The 23143-nt window shown below is 48.5% G+C and overlaps 5 protein-coding genes across 5 annotated transcripts; all 5 read right to left on the bottom strand.

Annotated features, from left to right (window-relative positions):
• Window positions 1–1742: 1742 nt before the first annotated feature.
• GUITHDRAFT_74939 (hypothetical protein) lies at window positions 1743–5831 on the bottom strand (the record flags this gene model as incomplete). Its single annotated transcript, XM_005827995.1, has 3 exons — window positions 1743–2181; window positions 4498–4912; window positions 5030–5831. Coding segments are annotated over 3 exons (1656 nt in total), but the record flags the coding sequence as incomplete, so codon positions are not given.
• Window positions 5832–9664: 3833 nt separating this feature from the next.
• GUITHDRAFT_112805 (hypothetical protein) lies at window positions 9665–15066 on the bottom strand (the record flags this gene model as incomplete). Its single annotated transcript, XM_005827994.1, has 3 exons — window positions 9665–9710; window positions 10087–14807; window positions 14860–15066. The coding sequence occupies 3 exons, from the start codon at window positions 15064–15066 to the stop codon at window positions 9665–9667; spliced, it is 4974 nt and encodes a 1657-aa protein (XP_005828051.1).
• Window positions 15067–15565: 499 nt separating this feature from the next.
• On the bottom strand, window positions 15566–16048 carry GUITHDRAFT_75016 (hypothetical protein; the record flags this gene model as incomplete). Its single annotated transcript, XM_005827993.1, has 1 exon — window positions 15566–16048. A coding segment is annotated over one exon (483 nt), but the record flags the coding sequence as incomplete, so codon positions are not given.
• Window positions 16049–18575: 2527 nt separating this feature from the next.
• On the bottom strand, window positions 18576–19034 carry GUITHDRAFT_75028 (hypothetical protein; the record flags this gene model as incomplete). The annotated part of the gene is made up of 1 exon (XM_005827992.1): window positions 18576–19034. A coding segment is annotated over one exon (459 nt), but the record flags the coding sequence as incomplete, so codon positions are not given.
• A 342-nt stretch (window positions 19035–19376) lies between these two features.
• Window positions 19377–19607, bottom strand: GUITHDRAFT_74968 (hypothetical protein; the record flags this gene model as incomplete). The annotated part of the gene is made up of 1 exon (XM_005827991.1): window positions 19377–19607. A coding segment is annotated over one exon (231 nt), but the record flags the coding sequence as incomplete, so codon positions are not given.
• Window positions 19608–23143: the final 3536 nt, after the last annotated feature.

Below are 23143 nucleotides of genomic sequence, written 5' to 3'. Positions count from 1 at the left end.
GGGCCCCAAATGTTCACTTTGTCACTCAGACACATGCTGCGAAGGAATAGCGGCTCAAACGACCAATCCAATGCCTTGATTTCTGACTTGTGAGAATAGTCGAAATCTTTACTCGTTCTCTCAAGAAACCTGTATTGCGTTTGATCTTTGACGTAGACTTCTATGTCTCCATTGTCGTAGCCCACGGCGAGGTAAGGATTTTCCCTTGTCACTCGGGAAAACCTTAGAACGGTAGCGCTTGCAGGAGAATTCGGATTTCGATTAGAAGATTGAAACTGTTGTGATAGAGTAGAGCAATCATACTCAACCAAATCGAATATCATCACATCTCCCTGATCGTTGGCGACCGCAATTTGGCCTCCATCCGGCGAGAAATCAACACATCGTAAAGGAGAGCCAACTTCATGAGAGAATAGCAGGATGTGAGAGTTACTTTCCCACACCATGATGCTACCACCGCGATCTACCGTTACTAGGATCGGTAAGTCCGGATGGCAGCACATCGACGAAACAGCTCCTCTAGCACTAGAAGCAATCTGCTTGAATGCCTTGCTCCTTAAATCATACCTAATAATCTGATCTCGAGACGTCTTGAACAGCTGCAAGTCATCGGAGGTTGCCAACTCCTTGATGTATAATTCCTGTCCGGATTGGTCATGCAAGATGTCTTTCACTTGTAGTGACTCCATATCATCTACTGTCAATACTTCCACATTCTTGTCCGATGGATTGAGATCATATTTCAGCATAAAATGACGGATCATTCCGTCCTTTCCACAGCTTGCAAATCCGAATGGAGTTCCAAGATAGTCCACGTCCATCACGGGCCCATCGTGTGCCTTTACGACGTAAGATACAACATTGAACTTCCAGCGCCCGTCAACCATCATACCAAACAGGTACACGCTACCATCGATGCTGCCTGTGATCGTCACTTGAACCGAATCACTCATCCGGAGGCCGGGTTTGGCAACAAATGCGATCGAAGTCATCTGCTGGTTCACGAAATTCTTACCAAAACTAGCATTTCGGAGCAGGGGAGCCTCCTTCTTGAAAGTCCAGAACTTGACATTTTCTTGACAGCATGTCACTAAGAAGGACTGCAAGGGAGAGAATGCGCACTCGGTGACAGTGGTCTCGAAGGAAAGGCTGTGAGTCAATTTCTTCATGGCCCAATCAATGATCAAGATTCGCCTCCGATCGAAGCCACACAAGACCGCTAGTTGGGCCCCGGTCGGTGAGAAGGAAAGCAGTCGCACTACCTGCAAGGAATCATGCTTCAAATTCATCGTATTCGCATCCAAGATTGCAATTGTCTCCAACTGCTCTAGATCCCAGAAAATGATGGATGGAGTCAAGGAAAATTCGCCTGAAGCTACCAGCCTCCCATCAGGGTGAACAGCAAGGGCAGAGATGAAGTTCTGATGTCGGAGGAAAAATTCTTGCTCATCGGTATGGAGATCATGGACGACACAGATTGAGGCTGAGGCAAAAAGAACCTTGTCTTTCGCTCGGTGAAAGGACTTTTGATTGTACAAATTGGAACTACCATACACGTGGTGTAGTTGCAAAAAAGTTTGCAGATCATCTGTCTTGCTTTCAAGCTGGAAATCAATCTCAATAAATTCTTTGTCATGAGCAGTGTAATCCGTTGACATGTGATTTCTCATATGCGCTTTCACGAAGCTATCAGGGACATCAAAGACTTGTTTCATGGCCTGATCAATATAGGTACTTCTTATTCTCCACACCATGACAGCGTCATCATTACCTCCAATAGAAATCAGCCTTCGGGAATCACAAGTAAATTTCACTTTTGCAGCAGCTGGAAGATGTGCAAAGATGCTGACTGAATCATGATCTGGCAAGTGACATGGAAAAGGAAGAAGTTGTATCCTTCCATCATTTCGGGAAACGGCTAGCAAGGACAAATCTTCGGATCTATCTGAAGACAGAATGTCTCTTTCATCAGAGGTTGAGCTGATCAAACCAGCGCTATACCAGCCTATTGTACAATTGTATGTAATCCAGTTGATATCTTTGATATCAATGACTTTGCCAACTCTTGATTTCGAGCCAACCTCCCAGAAAAATAGTTCGAGAGAAATGCTCGTGCTCCGCAGATAGCGACTGGAAAGATCCCAATCAATCTCCGTGATTGAAGATGTGTGCCCCTTGAAACTGTAGAAGTGTTCACAGTTTCTGCCGTACAACTCATAAACATTGATGACGCCTTGCTCATGTCCAACAGCCAGCATCTTCTTGTTCGGTGAAAACTTCAATGTCCTGACTGGACCAAACGCAGAAGTGACTTCAACAGTCGCAAGGTTCGGTTCTTCATAGTCAAAATAAAGAATCACGCTGCCGTCAGAAAGGCCAGCGGCAAAGGAATCGCCAGAAGACATGAAGTCAACTGAAAACACAGCAGTCCTGCATCTCCAACTTTGCTTTTTTGACCTGACTTCAGCATCCCACAGATGGATTCGACAGTCAGAGCCAGCGGTCAAGAACACAGCTGGATCTAAAGGATGAGTAGCTAGGGCGAGCAGAGCCCCGGCAGAATGACCTTGATTGAGCCACTTCACCTTGTGCGAGTCTTGTTCAATCACTGTCAGCCTGTTGTCCGAAGTTCCCACTACGATCTGATCAGTCGATTGGAGGAAGGTGACGGATCTTGTGGATGGCAGGGGAACTTTGTGGGAGGAGTCATGCGTGAGGTACTCCTTGAGGTATTGCAAATCGTAATCCTTCCCTACCCTCGTCACAACATTCCAAGTCCGAAGTGTCCCATCCTTGCCGGCAGTGAGGCAAACATACTCGTTGCTCCACAGGTCAAAGATCGGGCCATCATGCGCCTTCACGATCACTCTCGCCACGGTGGCTCCGACAGATGCAAATCGGAATATGAAGAGGCCACCGCAATCTGTTCCTGCAACTACACAATGCTGGCTCGCGAATACAGCCTTAATAAAATGCTTGCTCTGTATCAGCGTCTTGTCCCCATAGCATGGATGTAAGCGTATCTTTCCTCGTACCAAACTCCAGAATTGGATATGGTCTAAACCGCAAGTCACAAACTTGTTATCATCGGAGAATTCAGCGATGAAACTTGTCATTGAAAGGATTTTCTTGTTCTCGATTATTGTTTTGTCGATTGGAGTATTCTTTTTCCAGTCAATGACACTCAATCTATATTCGTTATCTTTTGCGACAACCATTACATTCTCCCCATCTCCTGAGAAAGATATGCATACAATCGGAAAATGATTTGTAAGCTGAATGCAAGCTTTGACCTCCAGGGAAGATGAACTCCAGATGAAGATAGTAGCCTTTGGTAGGCCATCCACAGAGGCAATCCAATCTTTGTTAGGATGGAGCGAAATATCCACAATCATCCCTTGGTGCCGTCGAAAATAACTCTGTTTGTTTCGCTCAATGTTATAAATTATTATCAGAGTAGCAGCACTGAAAACAATTTCTCCACTTTCAACGAGAATCAATCTGGAGAACGAATTTTCTCCAGCATAGCCAAAAACATGTTCCAAATCAAGGTCGACAGTTGGCTTTGGAAGAGATTTCTTGCTATGGTGTTCTAAGTTTGATGGATTGAAAAGTGACGACAAGTAAGGTTTGGTCAGATCTGCACTAACGTGGAGATCTGAAGAGACGATGGAACTTTCTGGAGCCATTGGAAGTAAATGATCTGCGTTGTAAGTCTTTTTCCTGATCAAGTCCACTGTTTCCTTCTCCACTATGACGTGCCTGACATGACATGATTTCCACAACCTTCCTCGAGCACTTCGAAGATCAGAAATGATGGAAGATATGGCACTCTCAGGCCGTTTGCTGGAAACATGCAAGATGATGCTTCCTTCGATCACATCATGAATTTTGACATCATCTTCCTCCGATTCGAATTTACAGACTTTTTTGGCAACAGAAGAGAGGTTTCTCTGATCCTCCTCATTCCATTTATCCTGATCGACGTAGAGGTAAAACTGATCGTTCCTAGCTATCCCAATGTCAGGCTTGTCAGATGGCTCGCTCAGATCGGACTCGCTTCTCAATCGTTTCCACTGAAGCATGCATTGCTCTGATGATTCTATGGACAGGAATGCAGAGTCTTGGTGTGTAAAGTGAATGGCAGAAATTGCAGACCCATGACCGTGGTAGCACGTATCCTTGGGTATGGAGACTTGATGACAAGGATAGGCTGTTACAAACCACGAACCGTCTCTTAAACCAACAGCTAGGACAGAGGCTTTTGCCTTTTTCATGCACTCAATCTTGTTCAGATGGGTATGCAAAGAATGGACAGGCCAGCCATACTTACATGACCATGTCGACCACTGCTGATCTCTGATTTCCTTCGCACGAGTTACTCGCCTTCCAGTCATAGTCGACCAGAATGAAAGATCCTGGTCAGAGGAATTGCATTGAATCATGCTTTCATCTTGAGAGAAATCGAAGCTCTCGACACGGCTTCCTAATTTGCACGAAGATATTCTTTCATATCCACCCGTGGTATCAAGAACATGCAAAACGCCATCACTCGACGCACATGCCATGTACTTTCCTGAATGCGAAAACTTCATCAGCTCTATAGGTGACGCGGAGCATTTGCTGACAGTGGTTTCGCTGGATGACGACTCCCAATCAATCCTGCATATTGAACCATCTCGATAACCTACGTACACATCTCCATTCGAAGAATATGCGACAGTCGTGCAGGGTTTCTGAAGTCGAAGGAAGAGAGTTTGAGACTTCTGTTCGATGCTCCATTCGCGTAAAGTATTGTCATCGGACACGCTGATAACCTTCTGCTTGCTCGGATGCGTTGAAACTGAACAAGGCACTTCGTTCGCATGAAATTGCATCAGAATACCTGACTCACGCAAGGAGCTGATGACACCTGAAACGCCATCAAACTTGAAATAGACAAGCTCGTTATTGCTAGTCAGAACAAGAATATCAAGATGCTGGTCCTCTCCCGAGCCTACCCATTGGGGAAATGTGCTGATGATCTGACACTGTTGCATCGAACTCAAACAATCTAACTCTTGGACCAGCTCCCTGAAATTGAGACGGGAACTTGTCTTCAAATCTGCCTCCCATACTCTGATCTGTCCATCAGCTCCACAAGTGACCATGCTTCGGTCAGCCACACTGACGTCAAGGATTGGACCAACATGGGCAAGAACAGCACGCTCAAGAGTGTGATCCTTCCAGATGTAGAAATAGCCGTTTTGAGCCCCAGTAATCGTGAAGAATATGTCGTCAACACGCGTGAAACACACGCAGAGCATCCCCACCTTATTTGAGGTGCCGAAATCAGCATTTTGCTTAGTGAGTTGAGATCGCCGCTTCTTCCAAAATTTCAGATGGTTGACCCCACATGTCACAAACATTTCTCCATTCGGATGGCTGGCCAGTGATAGGATCTCACTACATTTCGTTCTCACCAGGGACTCACGAAGATTAGACTTCCACAGGAACGATATCATGCAGTCTTCGGAGCCTTGAAAACAGGCCAAAAGATTTGAACCATCCACTGAGAAAGACATGGCGACTGGCATGGATTCCACAGAGGTTTCGATCTTTGCAACAACTTCCAATGAAATCGAATTCCACACAAGAACATGGTTCCCTTTTGTGGTGTCTGCACTCGCCACCATATCCTCAAATGGATGCAATGCGATCGCAGTGACTGTAGATTTATGTCCACGAAAAAACCTCTGCAATCCAGTTCTTAAATTCATGAGCACAATGACAGATGCAATCATGTAAATCAATTCGTCGTCGTTGAGTTTAATCAGCTTCTGGTGTCTCATTCCATACACGTATTCTAATTCAAATGCAAAATCAGCAGATACCGATGCTTGAGTCTTTCTCGATTCATCGGCTGTCCACTTCGTGGGCGCATAAATGGAGCTAATAAAGGGAGGGACCGCTTGAATTTCATTGTCACGGGATGCAGGTGAGACTTGCTTAGGTTCCCGAAAAAAGATCCTTCTTCTCAAAGCTTGATGCACAAGTCTCCCTTGCGAGTCAGAACTCAAAGTGTTCAAGTGCTGCCAAATGCATAGAGTATTATCGGACTTGCCGGAAGAGAACAAAAATCTATCGTCCTTGCTGAACACAACGCTGATATCACAACTGCCATGTGCATTGAATGTACTGTATTTTGCGTCCGCTTCCAAACAAGGGAACCGATACGTGCGAAGCTCCCCAGAATGATATCCAACAGCTAGGCCAGAAGATTTGCACGAGCACAGAGAAGAAATTTTGCTTTCTTGCATTTCAGCCAGGAAAAGACCTTTGGAATACCAAGACAAGATGCAATTCGTAGTGGACCAAGAAATATCAGTAACATGTTGTAGATCTCTCAATTGAGAGTAACACAGTTGTTCCCTTTGTGTCAAGTCCCAAATGATTATATCAAAAAAAGTAGTCTGACCCTGCAAATACCTTCCATCTAACGACCAATCGATGTTTTGGATGGAAGCAGCCAGTCCTTCGCATTTGCCTTCTACTTTTAGTTCAATGTATGCCTCAGCCTTGTCCTTGCTAAATCTAGGCACCGAATAAATGAACACTTTTCCATCGTGGTACCCTACAGCGATCCTCAAACCATCGGGAGAGAATTTCACCACGCTGATCGACTTCTTCACCACCTCTGAAGCGGCCCATGACCGATCGAACGCATCTGTTTCTAGGAACTTCAAAGCTCCATGGTCAAGGCCAACAGCCAAAAGTGCTCCGTCTGGAGAGAAGTTGAGAGCAGCCGGGACTTGATCAAATTTGGTAACGAATGATCTCACCCTCCGTTCTCTATCCCACACTTGTATGGTACCATTAGCACCAAGAAACGCAATTGACGAGGTGTCTGGATGAACATCGAACAGCGAATCATTGCTGGAGGACATCAAAAGTTGAGCTTTGCTCTCGTCAGACTCACTCAGTTTGGGCAATTCGATCGAAAAAATTTCATTGCTGCCCAATCCAACCACGCATGATTTAACTCCATCTACATTGCCAACACAAAATCCGCGAATGCAACAAAGATTTGAACAAACTTTGCAGGGCTGGTTATACATCAATGATAAACCAAGTTCAATTTTGCTAACAAGTTCCAAATAGTACTTCCCCTTCGGCTGCCAAATAGCGAATTCGCCGTAGAGGTCACAGGAATATACATGTTCATCATCTGTTTTTACACCAACGACAGGAGCTTTGTGTGCAGGTATAGAAGTAGGAGGAAGCGTGAAGGTTCTTCCAGCCTTGATCAACCAAACACGGAGATGACCCTTGTCATTTCCTGCAATCATCAGCTCTCCCTCCATGGAGCCATAAAATCCGATGCAAAGAAGGATCTCATCCACATCCAAAGCAGCAGATGCCACAGTCATATTTCGCCCGTCTAGCTTCCAAGTGCAGACGTGCCCTTGACCACCAGAAACAAATTCGCCGGAAAATTGATTGTGCTGCAAGACAAGTATTGGATTCGGAGTTCTTTTCTCACTTTCGGCAAGCAAGATCCCTCTCTTCCAATCAATGAAAAAAATGGAGAACTCGCCATGAAAACTAGTTGCAATCGCTAACAAATCGTCTTGAGAGGAAAAACAAGCTGCCGAAGGATTTCCTAACGGGAGATCATTTATTGTAGCAACCACCCTACACTGAGCTGTGTTCCAAATATTTAAACAAATCTTTTGTGAGTTGGTCACCGTCAATACCGTTTTCCCATCAGGGTGTACAGCAGTCAAGCAAATATTTCCTTCATGAGATAATACTCGTTGTGTCCGTCTTCCATCGCAAGACATGCAAATCCCCAGTTTGGCCGTAAAATAAAACAATTCTCCGGAGTTGAGAAAGTGCAAACTATGAAGTGAATCATACCCTCTATATCCAATTACAAAATTCATTTCTAGTTGTGAATCAGGGGCATCGCTCCTGAATTTCGACAAGTCTTCAGGCGACAACGAGAGCATGAGAGCAGAATTCGAACCTTGATCCAATACTTGGGCATTGTCGGACACGCTGACTTTGTTATTCAATACCTTCTCATTCCATCTGCATGCTTTGTCCAAGAGGAATTGAATACATTTGTTTCTTTTCGTATCAACAGTATCTGCAAAATTATCTTTGGACTCCTTTTGTATTCTCAATCTTGACAAGCATCCTTCTATTCTGGAACCCACATATAAGTATGCCAGTGAAGGACTAAGAGAAACGCTTTGCAGGGTCTGAGGCAGCATCTTCCGTTCAACATACACCCTTGACGGGTCCACCGCTGGGAAGGGCATCAACCTGATATTGCCGTCAGCATCGATGCTTGCAAGATGTCGACTTCCTGTTTGAGTATGAACTGCAACAAGTTTGTCTTCTGACTGCACAAGTTTTGAGAGGGCATGAACATGCCAACCGATGACACTACTCCAGTCCTTCCACTTGATGTTACGGCACTCTGCTGCCTTCAACTCCTTTACTTTCAATTTGTCACCTATCTGGCGTGTTTCCCAAAACAGCAAATCATGATTCTTTGACGAGGTCATCAAATACTGGCCTCCATCATTGAATGTGATATCTACAATTGCACCATCGTGACCCCCAAATGAAGAAAGAAATGTCAAATCTAATTGATCTGTTATTGCATAAAGTTCACATGTACCATTGTCAAATCCAACGCACACAAGCCGTTCCCCGTTTTGATGCTGAGAAAATTTGACGAATTCAAGTCCTGCTCCCTTTTGAGAACCCTTTAACATTTTTCGCACCGGAGGCTGTAAGACAACGTGCTTGTCAAAAATGATAGGCTTGATACTCAGTATTCCACTGCAGAACCCAGCGATGAGAAAGCCTCCATCATCACTTATTTGACATGACGCCAATACGCAATCCTTCTTCTCAGTCCCATCCAGCCCATCACGTAACAAAAACTTCTTAATGACCTTGCATTTCTTATCATCAATTACAGATAGCTCGCCATTTGAATCTGTAGCAAACAGCCAAGTCTCATTGGAAGGATGATATAATACATTCGAAAGACTTGCACATCCAATCCCTTCACCAACTACTTGAAACTGAAATGCATCCAAAACCAAGTCTCCAAGAATTAGTTCGTTTCGCGATGTACCAAATACTATCTGCCCTCGAGCAATACTTATCGACCGAATGCATGGACGGTGGAAGAATTTCGGATTCAAATCTGCATCACAGTTCTGACAAGTCACATGCTTTTCTTTGACGTGAAAGGTGCTTGATATGAACTCACAAGCTGGACAAGAATAATACAAGAACTCGTGTTGGAAGTCTTTTTGCAAAGACGGGACGTCATTTTTATCTTGAAAAATGAATGTTGAAACAGTTCCGTTTCGGCACCCAACCACAAAGCGAGAACTACTGGTTTGATACCAGATGTCAAATATGGAATCTGAATTCGCTGCAAAATATGTTTGCATTTCATTTTCTTTCCAAAGGAAAATGTATCCATCAATTGAACATGTAGCGGTGAGCAAAGAGTCACCGCGCTTGACAAATGTGATGCAAGTCATAGTTCTCGCTGCTAAATTGTCCCTATATTCTGCCTGTTTGGAAATCAACTTCCCTTTCTTAAACGTCCAGAATTCCAGATGCATCACCCCACAGGTAACGAAGGATGATTCTACTCCAGAGCTTGACAAGTCCAGCACATTGTAAACTCCAGCTGGCTGCGAGATCAATAGAGCTCCTGATTTATAATCATAAATGTGCACTGTCATCGGCTTGCTCACTTCCAGTGCAACTATGAGATTTGCACTTGGACCCGCAAAACAAATCCTATCCAACAGCGTCCCAGTCTTCAACAACAGACTCTTCTTGATCTCAAAAGTGCTTACATCCCACATTAGCAGTTTTGCATCTTTGTGTACGTCAGCACTAGCTAGTAGGGAACCATTCGGATGGGCTGTCAAACAGTTCACTGGACCTGAGTGTGACCTGAAATGTCGTTGTGTTCTATCCTCTCGCAGAATTACAACAAGTCCGAACATCAATGTGGCAAACTCTCCTGTCTTCAAATGAAATACGTTGTTTCTCATATCATACCCTCTATAGCCATAGACATGGTCCAACTCTATGCCCTTGATGTTATTTTGACCAGATTTCAAGTTGGAAATGTTGTCAGGAGGAAACAGCGCTTTAAAGTACGGCTTGACTACGCTTATATTTTCATCTTCCCCTGTATCGGGCGTATCCCTCTCATCATCAACGAATTCCTTCCTGAATTTGTCATAGCGCCTTATGATAGATTCGATATCATCATTGGTTTCAGGAATAGGAATATCTTCCGCGACATGGAAAAATTCTAGAATGGGATTGTTTCCACTCGCTACAACCAACAAGGAATCGTCAAAAGAAAATGCTAGATGCTGAATATTACTCGATATCGCTTGAAACGATTTACAAAAAGTGCTGTTTCTGGACGGGAAGGGAAACAATTTGATGGAACCATCTTCGTACCCAGCACAAAAGTATCTATATGGTTCAACATTTTGACGGCAGACAACTTTGAGGATTGATGTGTCCACCGGTGGAATACAAGATTGCACCGCCCAACCAAATCGACATGTAAACTTTGCCCAGTTCAAATCGCAAACTTCATTTCCGCGCTTCACTTCCCGTCGTGATTCTAAACTCCAGAACTTGAGTTCCTCGCAAGAGCTAGTGCTCTGCAAATATCTGCTTTGAACATCCCAATCTATCTCACTGACAAAACCCATGTGGCCCTTAAGCGCCACCACGAATTCCAGACGCCTTGCGATTTCAAACAGATAAATTGATGAATCTGCACTCCCACATGCTAGGAACGTCTCGCATGGTGAAACTGCAAGACAGGAAACTCGTTCGGAAGACCTCTTCACAGTATCTGAGACCTTAAAGTCTTCAAGAGAAGCTCGTCCATGTAGTTGATCCATTTCTATCATAGTAATCATTCCAGTTACAAACCCCACAATCAAACGACTTTGTTCCGATCCAAGCATACAGATTGCCGTAGGCTTTTCCGGAAGGTCAATGATTCCCAGGAGCTGAGGGTCCTGAGGGTCTCTTTCCATCGACCAGATTCGAATGGTGTAATCTTCAGCCGCCGAAGCGAATAAGAGCTTTCTGGGGTGAGAAGCAATACACGTGATTTTCCCCTTGTGATGGTAGCAAAGGTCGTACTGAATTTCCTTGAGGGTACTTTCCTGGAATGATAAATGGAACAAGTCATGCGTAGATGTCACAAATGTGACTCGATTATGCAAGGAGTTCCATTTAGCTGAATAAATGCAGAAATTGGACTTGTTTCTGCGATCCTCAATTATCGAACCATCAAGAAATTGTTCAAGAGAAATTTCAAATTTGAGGTTGAAATCATAGCCCCAGAACTTGATACTTTTCTCTCTTCCTGCTGTGAGGACAGTTGCAGACAAATCATCTCTTTCAATAGCAAAGATGGGTCCTGCGTGACACTGGAACTTCTTAATCAGGCTCACATCCTTCCAAAGATAGATTTCTCCCCACTCACTCCCCGTAGCAAACAAGTCTTGAGACAGAAAGGTTGCACTCAGGAAGAGTGGGAGGTCTTCATTCTTAGTCCTGAGCTGAGAAGCTTGCATTTTCATCTTCTTGTGAGAATCTGAGAACCCGTAGCATCTCCACAACTTCAAGTGGTTTACTCCAGAAGTCAACACACTGAAACCTGAAACGTTTTGAAAAGAGCTTTGTGCCACACAAAGAACCTTGTTGTGGATATTTTCATCTGCAATTTCCATAGCGATGATTTCTGCTTGTCTCCAATCCCAGACCCAGATCAAGACTCGGGACGATACGCTCAACACGACGAGAAATTGTCCTTCTTCGTCTTGGGAGAATGAGACTAAACAAGGCTTTCCCTCAGGAACAGTAAGTTCACTCTGTAACATCAGTGATTCCATGCTCCAAATTAAAATGGGCGAATCTTTGCCGTTGTCGCAAGACACAACAGTAACTTGATCTACATGTCGATCCATCGAAATGACGCTGCCTTTGTGCCTTGAAAAGCATTTTTGGGTTGGAATTCGATCGTCAAGGTCTGGAGAAAGATTGTGCACAATGCAAAGACCATCCGCTGCATACAAAACAGTCGAGTCCCTTTTTCCGAGAAGAATTGAATCTCCATGTAAACATGTCAGCCCACATATTCGAATTCTTTGGAGCTTGTGCTGAATTAGGTCACTGTAGGTGTAACTTGTTGGAGGGTAGATAGATTGCGCAAAGGGCCTCACCGATTCAAATTCATCCGGCTCTTGATGTAATACAGGATCTACCTCACTTGCGACTTGTTCCAGATAAAGAGAAGAAAGTTCAATGTATCGATGAACCTCCTCGTGCTGCTCTCTGACGTTCTTGAAGTTAGAATCGACATCATGAAGCTCATCACTTGCTTTGTACACCTTCCACATACATAAACAGATATCCAAAAGACCTGCTGACAGCAGAGAAGTTCGAGCATTTACAGTTTCCCTTTCTTCATCTAACTCGGTACAGAAAACCACGTTGGAAACAGGTCCAATGTGCTTTTGACCTTTCCACGATCCGAAAGACGTCTCACAGGGATAAGGGACCAAACGAATGTTTCCATCAATGTATCCGACGGCACATCTATTTACAGTCGAATCTCGGGATAATGAGGCAATCTTATTTTCATCCTCATTGTCGGCGATCAATCCAAGGACTGGCCACCCCAGCCTAGAAGTCCAGGTTTTCCATGAGGGACGATTGTCTGGATAGTACAATTCAGCCAGACTCGATGCAAAAACTGGTGAACACGATGAACGCGACCAAAAGAGCAATTCATAATTCTCAGCACTGCTAACTATATACTCCCCATCCGAAGACCAATCAATGGATTTCACTGACGAATGATGGTGCCCAAAAGATCCAAGCTTCACTCTGGTGGAATTCGAGCTGATAATTTCAATTTTGTTCTTGCATGAAAATGCAAGCAATCCACCATCAGGAGAGTAAGAAATAATTGAGATCGGAAACTTCAAGTTTTCTGCCCATTTGTAACTTGTTACCGAAAGACGTTTTGAAGGAGTTTGTGAAACGATAATACCCCCACCTTTCTCCATTCCACACGCTATTCTGGAGCAATCAGGTGAATAAGCAACGCTAGAGATTGAATTTGCAAGCACACATTTCCAAAGGGCTTCCGAATGTCGAATTTGCCACAAGTATAATACTGCATCTGACCCACCGCTAACAAACATTTGCCCGCTGGAGTGAACTGAAATTGCATTCAAGGTTCCTCGTCCGTGCCCATCTACAACAGTCTTCCATGCCAAATCAGAATTCATGCTCAGCTTCAGAATTATCCCAGCAGCGGTTCCAACAAGAATTTCGTTTGTAGTCGAGTGCCGACTCATTGCACGAACAGTGTTTTGATAGTTGTTAGGAAGCTCTACAAATGTTTCCGAAATCCTTAAACTCGAATCATAAATCCATGATCCCACACGCCCATCTTTTCCACCACTATTGACCAGACAAAAGCTCTCCATGGGGGTGACTGCTAGAGAAAACACTGGTCCCCTATGTGCTTGTACACTCTGAACCAACACTAATCCTTTCCAAACAAATATTTCACCGGCCTTGGAACCAGTCACTGTGATACCCGGTCCAACAAAATCAACGCACAACAATGTATGTGACTTGTCCCTTCCATGACGACCAAAAACACCGTTTTCCCATTTCAATTTCTTTTGCCAAGTGCTCATGGGTGTAGACCCGCTAATGTACTCCATGCCGGTTGAAACTACTAATTTCCATAATCTCATGTGACGCGGGCCAACCGTGGCAAAGTCTCCATCAAAAAGATTGCATCGAACCATCAAAATGGAGCCTTTTCCCCCGAATTCTGAACACAAGATTTGTCCTGCTCTCCAATCATACATGCTGATGGTGTTGTTTTCATCGCAACCGACGATGAATAGATATCTGCCGTCCTTCCCAAAACACATAGATCGTATACCCTTGGTGTGAAAGCCTTGAATAGGTGCAGCCTTTGGGTTCGGAAATGCACTACTACTGTCCCACACATACACTTTCGGTTCGAGCGCCTTTTCTCCCGTAGCCACAGTACATCCATCGGGATGCAGGCAGATGCAATTTATCTGTTGCCTATGCCCAATGAAGTGACGCTGCTCCAAAGATATTGGATCCTGCACCACACCAAAAGAGCTGACAAAATATACGAAATGACGGCTGGCTGTCCAAAACAGGTTATTGCTAACACCGCGAATGCCATAACCGAAAGTATAGTCGATGCTGATATTTAAGGCGATGTTCTCTGTGTCTTGCTCTCTAGCTTTCGGCTCACATATTTGAGATCTGTACTGCTTGATTGACGGTATAGAATCAATTTCGTAATCGAAATCTTCAGATATTCCCGTATTTCCACACACGCTTCCAACCTCGCTGTCAGAATCACTCCCTGTGCGAGACTCCTCCATCTCGCTCTCGTCTTCAAGGACCCGGCTCTCTAGCTCTTTCTGCTCTTCGTGAGAAAAGTCAGCATGCGGCACTAGAAATGAAGACTTGGAAAAGTTGCGCCTCATGGTGTCTTCCTCCGACGCAAACTTGATGGTACTCTCAGGTGCGACCTCTGCCATTTCGCTCATCATCTTGAATCGCTCAGCTCGAAGAGCTTTGATCTCCTTGTCGTTGTCTGCCGTGATTTGCTGGAATCTCTTGAGTTGCTTCCGCATGGCTTCGACACGGTCGCGGTTGTCTCTGACCATCTCGCCCTGTGCCATCAACTCAGACTGGACGCTTCCACCACCTCAAAGCAAGAAATACCTGTACGTTCAATTCGCGCTTGATCTCTTGGGCAGCAGCATCGACTGAGGAGAACATGTCTGCCTGGCCTTCGCCATTCGGTGTTGGGCTGTACATGTCAACGTCTGTTCGCGCTCGAGAATTTCTAGAGGTGCTCCTGGCTGGAGTGCTTTGAGGGGTGAGGTCCCTCTGCGAGCTGAGGTCCCTGTCTCTGGATGGGAGGCTCATGATGTTCGGCTTCTTCTCAAGTGCTTCTCCTCTCCTCCTTCTCCTCAGATTCCTCCCACCATTTCCATCGCTGCCTTCCCGCCTCTCGCCGCCCGTGGATCCTGGCGGGCCATGGAGTTTGTTCTCCTAGAAACTTTTCTATGACATGTGCATGAAGAACTTACACCCTCCAAACTTCAAAGTTGGAAACGTAGTAAAGGGCCAATACACCGGCACTGTGCCAAAGATTGGCCGGGCCCCGGGGCCCCGGGGCCCCGGGGCCGCGGCCCGGTGCTCAGCGGCTTCAGCTACACCCGGTCCCGGGGCAGAAATCGCCAGATCAAACGAAGAGAAGAAGGTCCAGTCTGAGGTGAGCTCGCTTTTACTAGGGCTCTGATAGGTATGACAGCGATTCTAATAAATAAGATAATACACGAGTCAAAGTCAAGCAAGTCCTGCCGTGCTTGTCCTTCTCCCTCAGCACCTCCTCCCCGGGGGGCCGCACTGTCATGTCTCTACATTATACCGCACCACCTCCATGTGCCCTCCCATACTCGCCTTGTGCGCGCACTGCGGCGTCATTGTCCTTCTCCCTCAGCACCTCCTCCCCGCATGTCTCTGCAACATACCGCACTACCTCCAAGTGCCCTCCCGCACTCGCATAGTGCGCGCATGTCCTGCCGTCAGAGTCCTTTTTCAACATCAAGTTGTTCAGAGTCTTTTTCCTGCGTTGTTCCTCTACCGTCCTCAGCACCTCCACATGCCCATACTCCGCCGCCCAGTGCACCATCGTCTTCCCTGCCCTGTCCTTCGCTCCTGCCTCTGCTCCTGCCTCGATCAGCTCCCTGACGCTCCCCGCCCTCCCCAGCATCCCCGCTACATGCATCCCTGTCCTCCCGTCCTCTGTCCGCTCGTCCATGTTGTATCCGGCCGCCTTCAGCAGCCCGATCAGCTCCCCCTGTCCTCGTACCAACGCCGTCACTGTCGGTGGCTCCCCGTGCTGGCCCGACCTTCACATCGACAAGCCGTACATCCCGCACAGCCTCTTGCTCTGCTCTCAGCTTGTTGATCGCCATTTCCTTGACTCGGTTCGACAGCTCGATCGCCTCCTTCTATCTTGACTCCTCGTTGTACGAGCCCGACTCCCTCGCCCTGCTCGCCTCCACCAGGCCCCAGCACTCTTCCACGATCGTTCGAACAAGATACTAATGGTGCTTGAAAAGAGTCGACCGGTGCTGATTTCGGGACCTTGTTGGAGTCTCGGAGGAGCTCTTTGGGAGAGCACCTGCTGGAGCACGCATGTGTCAAGCAGCGTCAAGCGAGCATCTGTGAGCGCTAGAGGCATTTGAGCCTTGACTTGGACTCCTGCTGCCATCAAGCGGCTCAAGCACCACGAGAACAGCTCCTTCTCCTCTCATGCCCCTCCACCCTCCCGTCATGCTGCGAAAGGCCTTGCATCCGTCACTCTGTATCAATCGGTCGTCCGCGTGCGTGGACATGGCGCTGACGACGGCCTCGATCGCTCCCGCCTCCCGCGCCCGCGCCTGGCTGTCAGCCATGTCCTTCGTCATGCTGTGCAAAGCCTTGCATCCGCCACGCTGTAGCCATTGGTCGTCCGCGTGCGTGGACATGGCGCTGACGACGGCCTCGATCGCTCCCGCCTCCCGCGCCCGCGCCCGGCTGTCAGCCATGTCCTTCGTCATACTGCGCAAGGCCTTGCATCCTTCACTCTGTATCAATCGGTCGTCCGCGTGCGTGGACATGGCGCTGACGACGGCCTCGATCGCTCCCGCCTCCCGCGCCCGCGCCCGGCTGTCAGCCATGTCCTTCGTCATGCTGTACAAGGCCTTGCATCCGCCACGCTGTAGCCATTGGTCGTCCGCGTGCGTGGACATGGCGCTGACGACGGCCTCGATCGCTCCCGCCTCCCGCGCCCGCGCCCGGCTGTCAGCCATGTCCTTCGTCATGCTGTGCAAAGCCTTGCATCCGTCACGCTGTATCCATCGGTCGTCCGCGTGCGTGGACATGGCGCTGACGACGGCCTCGATCGCTCCCGCCTCCCGCGCCCGCGCCTGGCTGTCAGCCATGTCCTTCGTCATGCTCTGAAGTGCTTCACAAGAGGATCCTTGTACCCCAGCGTCTTCCGCGTGCGTGGACATGGCGCTGACGACGGCCTCGATCGCTCCCGCCTCCCGCGCCCGCGCCTGGCTGTCAGCCATGTCCTTCGTCATGCTCTGGAGCGCTTTGCATGCTGACCAATGCAAGTACATCTCGTCCGCGTGCGTGGACATGGCGCTGACGACGGCCTCGATCGCTCCCGCCTCCCGCGCCCGCGCCCGCGCCCGGCGGTCAGCCATGCCCTTCGTCATGCTCTGAAGTGCTTCACAAGAAGATCTTTGTACCCCAGCGTCTTCCGCGTGCGTGGACATGGCGCTGACAACGGCCTCGATGGCTCCCGCCTGCATGGCCGGGAGCTTGTTCTGCTCGTGGCTCTTTGCTATCGCTGTCATCGCCTCGCATAGACCTTGCTGTATCTTTGCGTTGCTCTCGTGCCTGGTCATAGCGCTGACGACGGCCTCGATCGCTCCTGCATCTCTCGCTGTGCCCTGGTGTCGGATGTACTGCATTGTGTGCATTAGGGCCTTGCACGCAGCCTGCTGTACTTTCAAGTCGTCCGCATGCCTGTCGAGGCATCTCATGACAGCCTCGATCGCTCCCGCCTCTCGCGCCCGTGCCTGGCTCTCTTCGCTGAACCTGACAGTGAGAACCAGGGCCTCGCACGCAGCCTGCTGTACCCCCGCATCGTCTGCGTGCGTGGACATGGCGCTGACGACGGCCTTGATCGCTCCCGCCTCTCGCGCCCGTGCCTGGCTCTCTTTCATCAAGCTTACAGTGTTCTTCAGGGCCCAGCACGCAGCCTGCTGTACACCAGCGTCGTCAGCGTGCGTGGACATGGCGCTGACGACGGCCTCGATCGCTCCCGCCTCCCGCGCCTTGACCTTGTCAGCCTCCCCGTTCTGAGCCATGCTGACCAAGGCTTTGCACGCAGCCTGCTGTACCTCCGCGAGAGCCTCGTACGTCCTCATCTCCTGCATCACCGCCTCTATGCTGTCGTCAGCTCCCGTCCTCAGCAGCCTCCATGCCTCCCTTGCCGGCTGCTCTATCCCGCTGCTGTCTTGTGCCCCTACCGCTGCCGACGCCCCGACCGGCAGCGCCTGAGCTCCCGTCCTCAGCGAGCTGAGAGCGTCACTCCCCGTGGACTCCAAGGCGGTGCAAGCTGACTCTTGCAGCTCCACGAGCTCTCCGTACTTGCGCGTCCTGATTCTCCTCGCCACCGCCTCGATCCCTCCCCCCGCTGCCTCTCCGATCCTTCTCCATGCAGCTTCTGCCATGCTGCGTATGCCTCGGCATAGTGACTGGTTGCCGGCCCCTGCCCGCTGCTGTCCAGGCGTCCTGTCTGACCATGTCCATGCAGCAGCCCCCTCATCCCCCTCGGCTCCGGCTCTTCCTACAGCTACCGCAAGCTCGGCGAACGTGGGGCGGTCCTCCTCCCTCGTCGCCCAGCAGCTCTCAAGCACGGCCCACAACCCGTCCGGGCATCCTCCGAGGAGGTGCTCTCGAGGCAGCCTCCCACCCCCGCACACGTACCCGATCACAGTCGGGTCCGTCATGGGGTAATAGGGGGTCATGCCCGAGGTCAGGATCTCCCAGCACGTGACCCCGTAGGCCCACACGTCGCTCTTCTCCGAGCACCGGCCTCTCTGCATGCACTCTGGGGGCATGTACCGCACTGGCAGCGCTCTCCCCGCTACCCTCCCGTCACTGCCGTCCACCAGCTCCGCTGCCCGCCCGTACCCCGCCACCTTCACCGACGTCCTCCGCACGTCCTCCTTGTCGAAGCCCATCACCAGCACGTGCCGAGCCGCGAGGTCCCGGTGCACGACACGCTGCTCAGCCAGGTGCTCCATCCCCTGCGCGATCTGCTGCATCATCGCCGTCTGGTGCCCTCGCGTCACCTGCCCCGCCAGCCTCCCCAGCAGAGCCTCCCTCAGCGACCCCAGCTCGGCGAGCTCGGTCAGCAGCAGGGGACAGCCGTCGGCGTCCTCGCTCTGCCCCATGTAGCGTACAAGCCGAGGATGCGGCCCGAGCCTCAGCATGACCGCGGCTTGTCTGCCGCCGTCGTCTTGCCTGAGCTTGAGCACGGCTACCTTGATCTTGCCGGGCCCTGCTCTCCTTCCTCGCAGGCGGAGGTGACCTATGTAGAGGGTCTGGGAGGAGCCTGCTGAGATAGGCTGCCGCTCCATCTCCACGTCGTGTCTGGGGACGAGCAGCGCGTGTCGCTCCTGCCACTCCTGGATGGCGCTGCGGAGAGCGAGGTTGGGGACAAGGTGGTCGGAGGGGAGGAGGGCGCCGGTGAGGGGGCTGGAGAGACGATGGCGGAGCCAGGTCTCGATGGAGGATCTCTGGTAGGTGTGGCCATCGCAGCTGGTGACAGGATCGGTCATGAGCGCCATGCTGATGGGGCAGATGAAGGACGGGAGCGCTCCCTGGTTCGCTGCCATTGTAGGGCCGAGGAAGGGGAGGGGAAAGGGGGGTACGTGCAGCGAGGGAGCGAGGGGGTGCGAGGCCGCTCTAGCCAGGGGTAGGGGGTAGTACGAGGAGGGGAGAGAAGGTGGGAGGGGTGGCCCAAAAAAAGAAAAGCTAATCCTACCAGCGGCTAGATTATTAGCTAAACGACACAAAACATAAAATTTCAAAATTCTAAATTTTCCGTCGAAATTATGGATCATGGAAGACCCACACGCCAATATTTCCTTGTGTCTGACTCGTACTTCATCCTTTCTATGAAGAACAGGTTGAAGTATAACCAGACCCATGTGTGATTCAAGGCCGTTTCAGAAAATCTGGTCGTGCTGGTAGAGACATGTAGCACAATAGAATATTCATAGCAGCATTGACATCACGAGACTTGATACGGTTTTGAACACAATTGGTGGATCTGCACCATTTCAAACCCCGCACCACTGACACTTCGTCAGCAAGTATACCATTCTTGTTGATTTGTTTGCGTCTCAAATCATACAATTCTTGATGACATTGATTGCAACATTTTGTTGTTCTGTATTCATCAACTGCCGTCACCTCGAAGAAGTTCTGACATCGCCTTTTGATCCATTTTACAGGCACTGACTTCTCTCCACGCCCAGTACAACCGAATGATGCATCACCGTATGCAATTATTGGATTTTGATCTGAACCATTACCTTTCATCTTCTTGAAGAACGTATCAATCGCCTTGTGTTTGTGGATGTAGTTATCCATCTTCAGGCGTGCGAACTTGTTTTGACAATTGTGTTCGAACAGGATCTCGCTTAGTCTCACCACGGTGTCGATGTATCTTTCAAAGTGATCCAACCGAGACGTTTTTGCTGACACTCTTGCAATATCGTTTGATTCTTCTGTTATGCATTGTCTCCATTTTTCTAACTTGGCGTTATTCTGAGTAATATGAGACTCATGATAGTACTGCCTTCGAGTATATCGATACTGCTTTGGTTTTTCTTGACCAGGTATTTGCTCGACACCGCATATCAGTACATTGCGACCAGGATCGATTGCAATAACTCGTCTTGAGGACACATCACAATCTCTTGTTTTGCTTTTCTTTGTAGTAGTATTGTCTGTCTCATTGTGTATTCTCTTCTTGAACGTCACACAGAGTGCGACTCCGTCAGTCTGTATGCTATCAACTGTCCCTTTCTTTCTCAAATTTGATTGTAGCTTCAACACCGACAAGAATCGCTTATGCTTTTGTTGTATGAACTTTTTCATGCATTTGCTTTTCCCACCCTTTGAATATTGCAACAGACCAGATTGATCCATAATGTAGAATAAACGCCAAATGTCTACGCGAATAAATTGTTTGCGTATCTGAAAAATCGGAGCGATCGTGTATCGACCAGATATATCATGAATCTCCAAAAACCTCAGAACCGAAAAATGGTACTTGACAAGATTTGGCATGTGTAATTGCATCCATTTTTGCTGTTCAGGGTTTTTCTTGATTTTGTCACGGGCCCATGACAAGTTATAATGATTGTCCCATCCAATGATCTCTTTTTGTTCCCTTATGAAATCAATGACATCCTGTCTTTCGAGAACACGAGTTTTTGGTGGAAAGCTCCATCCGTTTACTGTATTCCGTATATCCTGTATCTCCTTTTCTGAAGAAATCCCATTGAGCTTTCCCCATTCCTTTATGTATCTAGTCTGTTTTTGTCCCATCGTATAGAATATGTAATTTTGGAAATTTGTTGCATATTGATCAGCAGAATAGTACAGTACTCGAATATCCCCTTCTTTCCTGCGTTGTATTGGTAGATATCGTCTAAAATATCAAACTGAATTGCATTACCTCTGCGTTTTTCACCCATCAGAAAACAGGTCCGAAAGAAAACTTTCTCTCCACCATTGGTCTTGACCGTTTCTTCTTGCATCCCTTCTTCTTTTTCTTTGTCTGTTACTTTTCTAGTACGATTGTATATCTGATCAAACAGCCTTGTAATGTACGTATCATCACCTTGCCTTGAATCCTTCTCAAAACACCATAACAATAGATGATTGAAGATGATGCTACCTCGATGGCTTATTTTGCTTATGTGTTTCACCCAATCATCAATCACACCGATCATTGTGTGTTGTTTGAGATGTTTTTTCAAACACATCTTGACAGTCGTCTGTGAATCAGAACAAGACTTTCTTTGTTTTCCTCTTTTCCTTTTCCCCATATTTGATCAGGGTGAACGCGGGAGCTTCGGAAGGCGGGAATGAGGGAGGGAGGGAGTGAGAGTGGGAGTGGATGCGGGAGGGAGGGCGGGAAGAAGGGAGTGATGGAAGGCGGGAGGGAGGATGGGAGGGAGGGAAGGCGGGAAGGCCACAAACCTGGTACCCACCCCTACTCAAGTTTGACAGATAAACAGACGGGTAGTTAGACTTCGGAGGAAGGCGGGAAGGCGGGAAGGCGGGAAGGCGGGAAATATTCGAAGTTTGTTGAGCCACAAACCTGGTACCCACCCCTACTTCTACTTTGATAGATAAACAGACGGGTAGTTAGACTTCGGAAGAATTGATTTGTACCGGTGGATTTGCAGGGATGTTCTTTTTTTTTAATCACAACATTCTATATTCTCGTTGCTCCTTTGTTGTTTTACCGTTCGGGGTTTGCACCACACCGCGATTTCGACGTTTTTTTTGAGATTTGGGTCACCATTGGTCATAGTGTGTCACTTAACCATTATGTCTTGTTGCTCCTTTTGTGAGAGATGGTACTGATCTTCCGGGTATGTCTTGTCGCTGCCTTTTGAACATTTGGTACTGATGGTCTGAGGCGGATGGCTTTCTACTAGGGAGAGGACCGAAGGGGATCCCTCAAGGCTTCTCAGGGCCTCTCCTCTCCTCTCCTCTCCTCTCCTCTCCTCTCCTCCCCGTCCCTGAGTCCCACCACCGGGCCTACCCGCTCACCCACTACACCCGGAGGCTCAAAAGTTTAAGTTTGTTTATTCGAGCAATACACGTGACACGGTGACCCTGACACTGACGGTGTCACCCTGAAAGTGACTCAGGTCAGGCACCGTGACGCCCTTGGTCCAAGTTTCTTCAACCATTCTGGGGCTTTCACTGGAAGTTGGGGTCTGAGGGTCGTGTGCGGGCCCCCGGGCCCGGAACTTGAATCCGGGTTTCAAGTTCGGCGTCGGGGGCCCCCCGGGCCCCGCCGCACGCGGCAATCACTGGCCCAGGCCGCTCTCAAAGTTCACTAGGTTAAAAATCAGTACTATCACGAGGACAATCGGCTGAGGAGAGTAGAGCCAGCAATACTTGTGTCCGGCGTGCTAAGCGCCGGAACCAAGTGTCAGGGTCAAGCCTCCTCGACTCTCCTGATTGTCCTCGTACTGATCTTTAACTTAACTTTGAGTAAAGAAGACCCTGAGCTGCCGTGAGGTGGACTCGGGTGCAACCTCTTGACTAAAAATTGAAGTAAAAAAAAGATTCAGGGGTCACTGTTACCCGAAATAGGATCAGCCATGGTAATGCCGCTCCC

The sequence above is a fragment of the Guillardia theta genome, assembly GCF_000315625.1.
Source record: "Guillardia theta CCMP2712 unplaced genomic scaffold GUITHscaffold_62, whole genome shotgun sequence".
In the NCBI taxonomy this organism is placed as follows: domain Eukaryota; class Cryptophyceae; order Pyrenomonadales; family Geminigeraceae; genus Guillardia; species Guillardia theta.
Note: the sequence above shows the minus strand (reverse complement) of the source record. Positions and strands in the feature narration are given on the sequence as shown.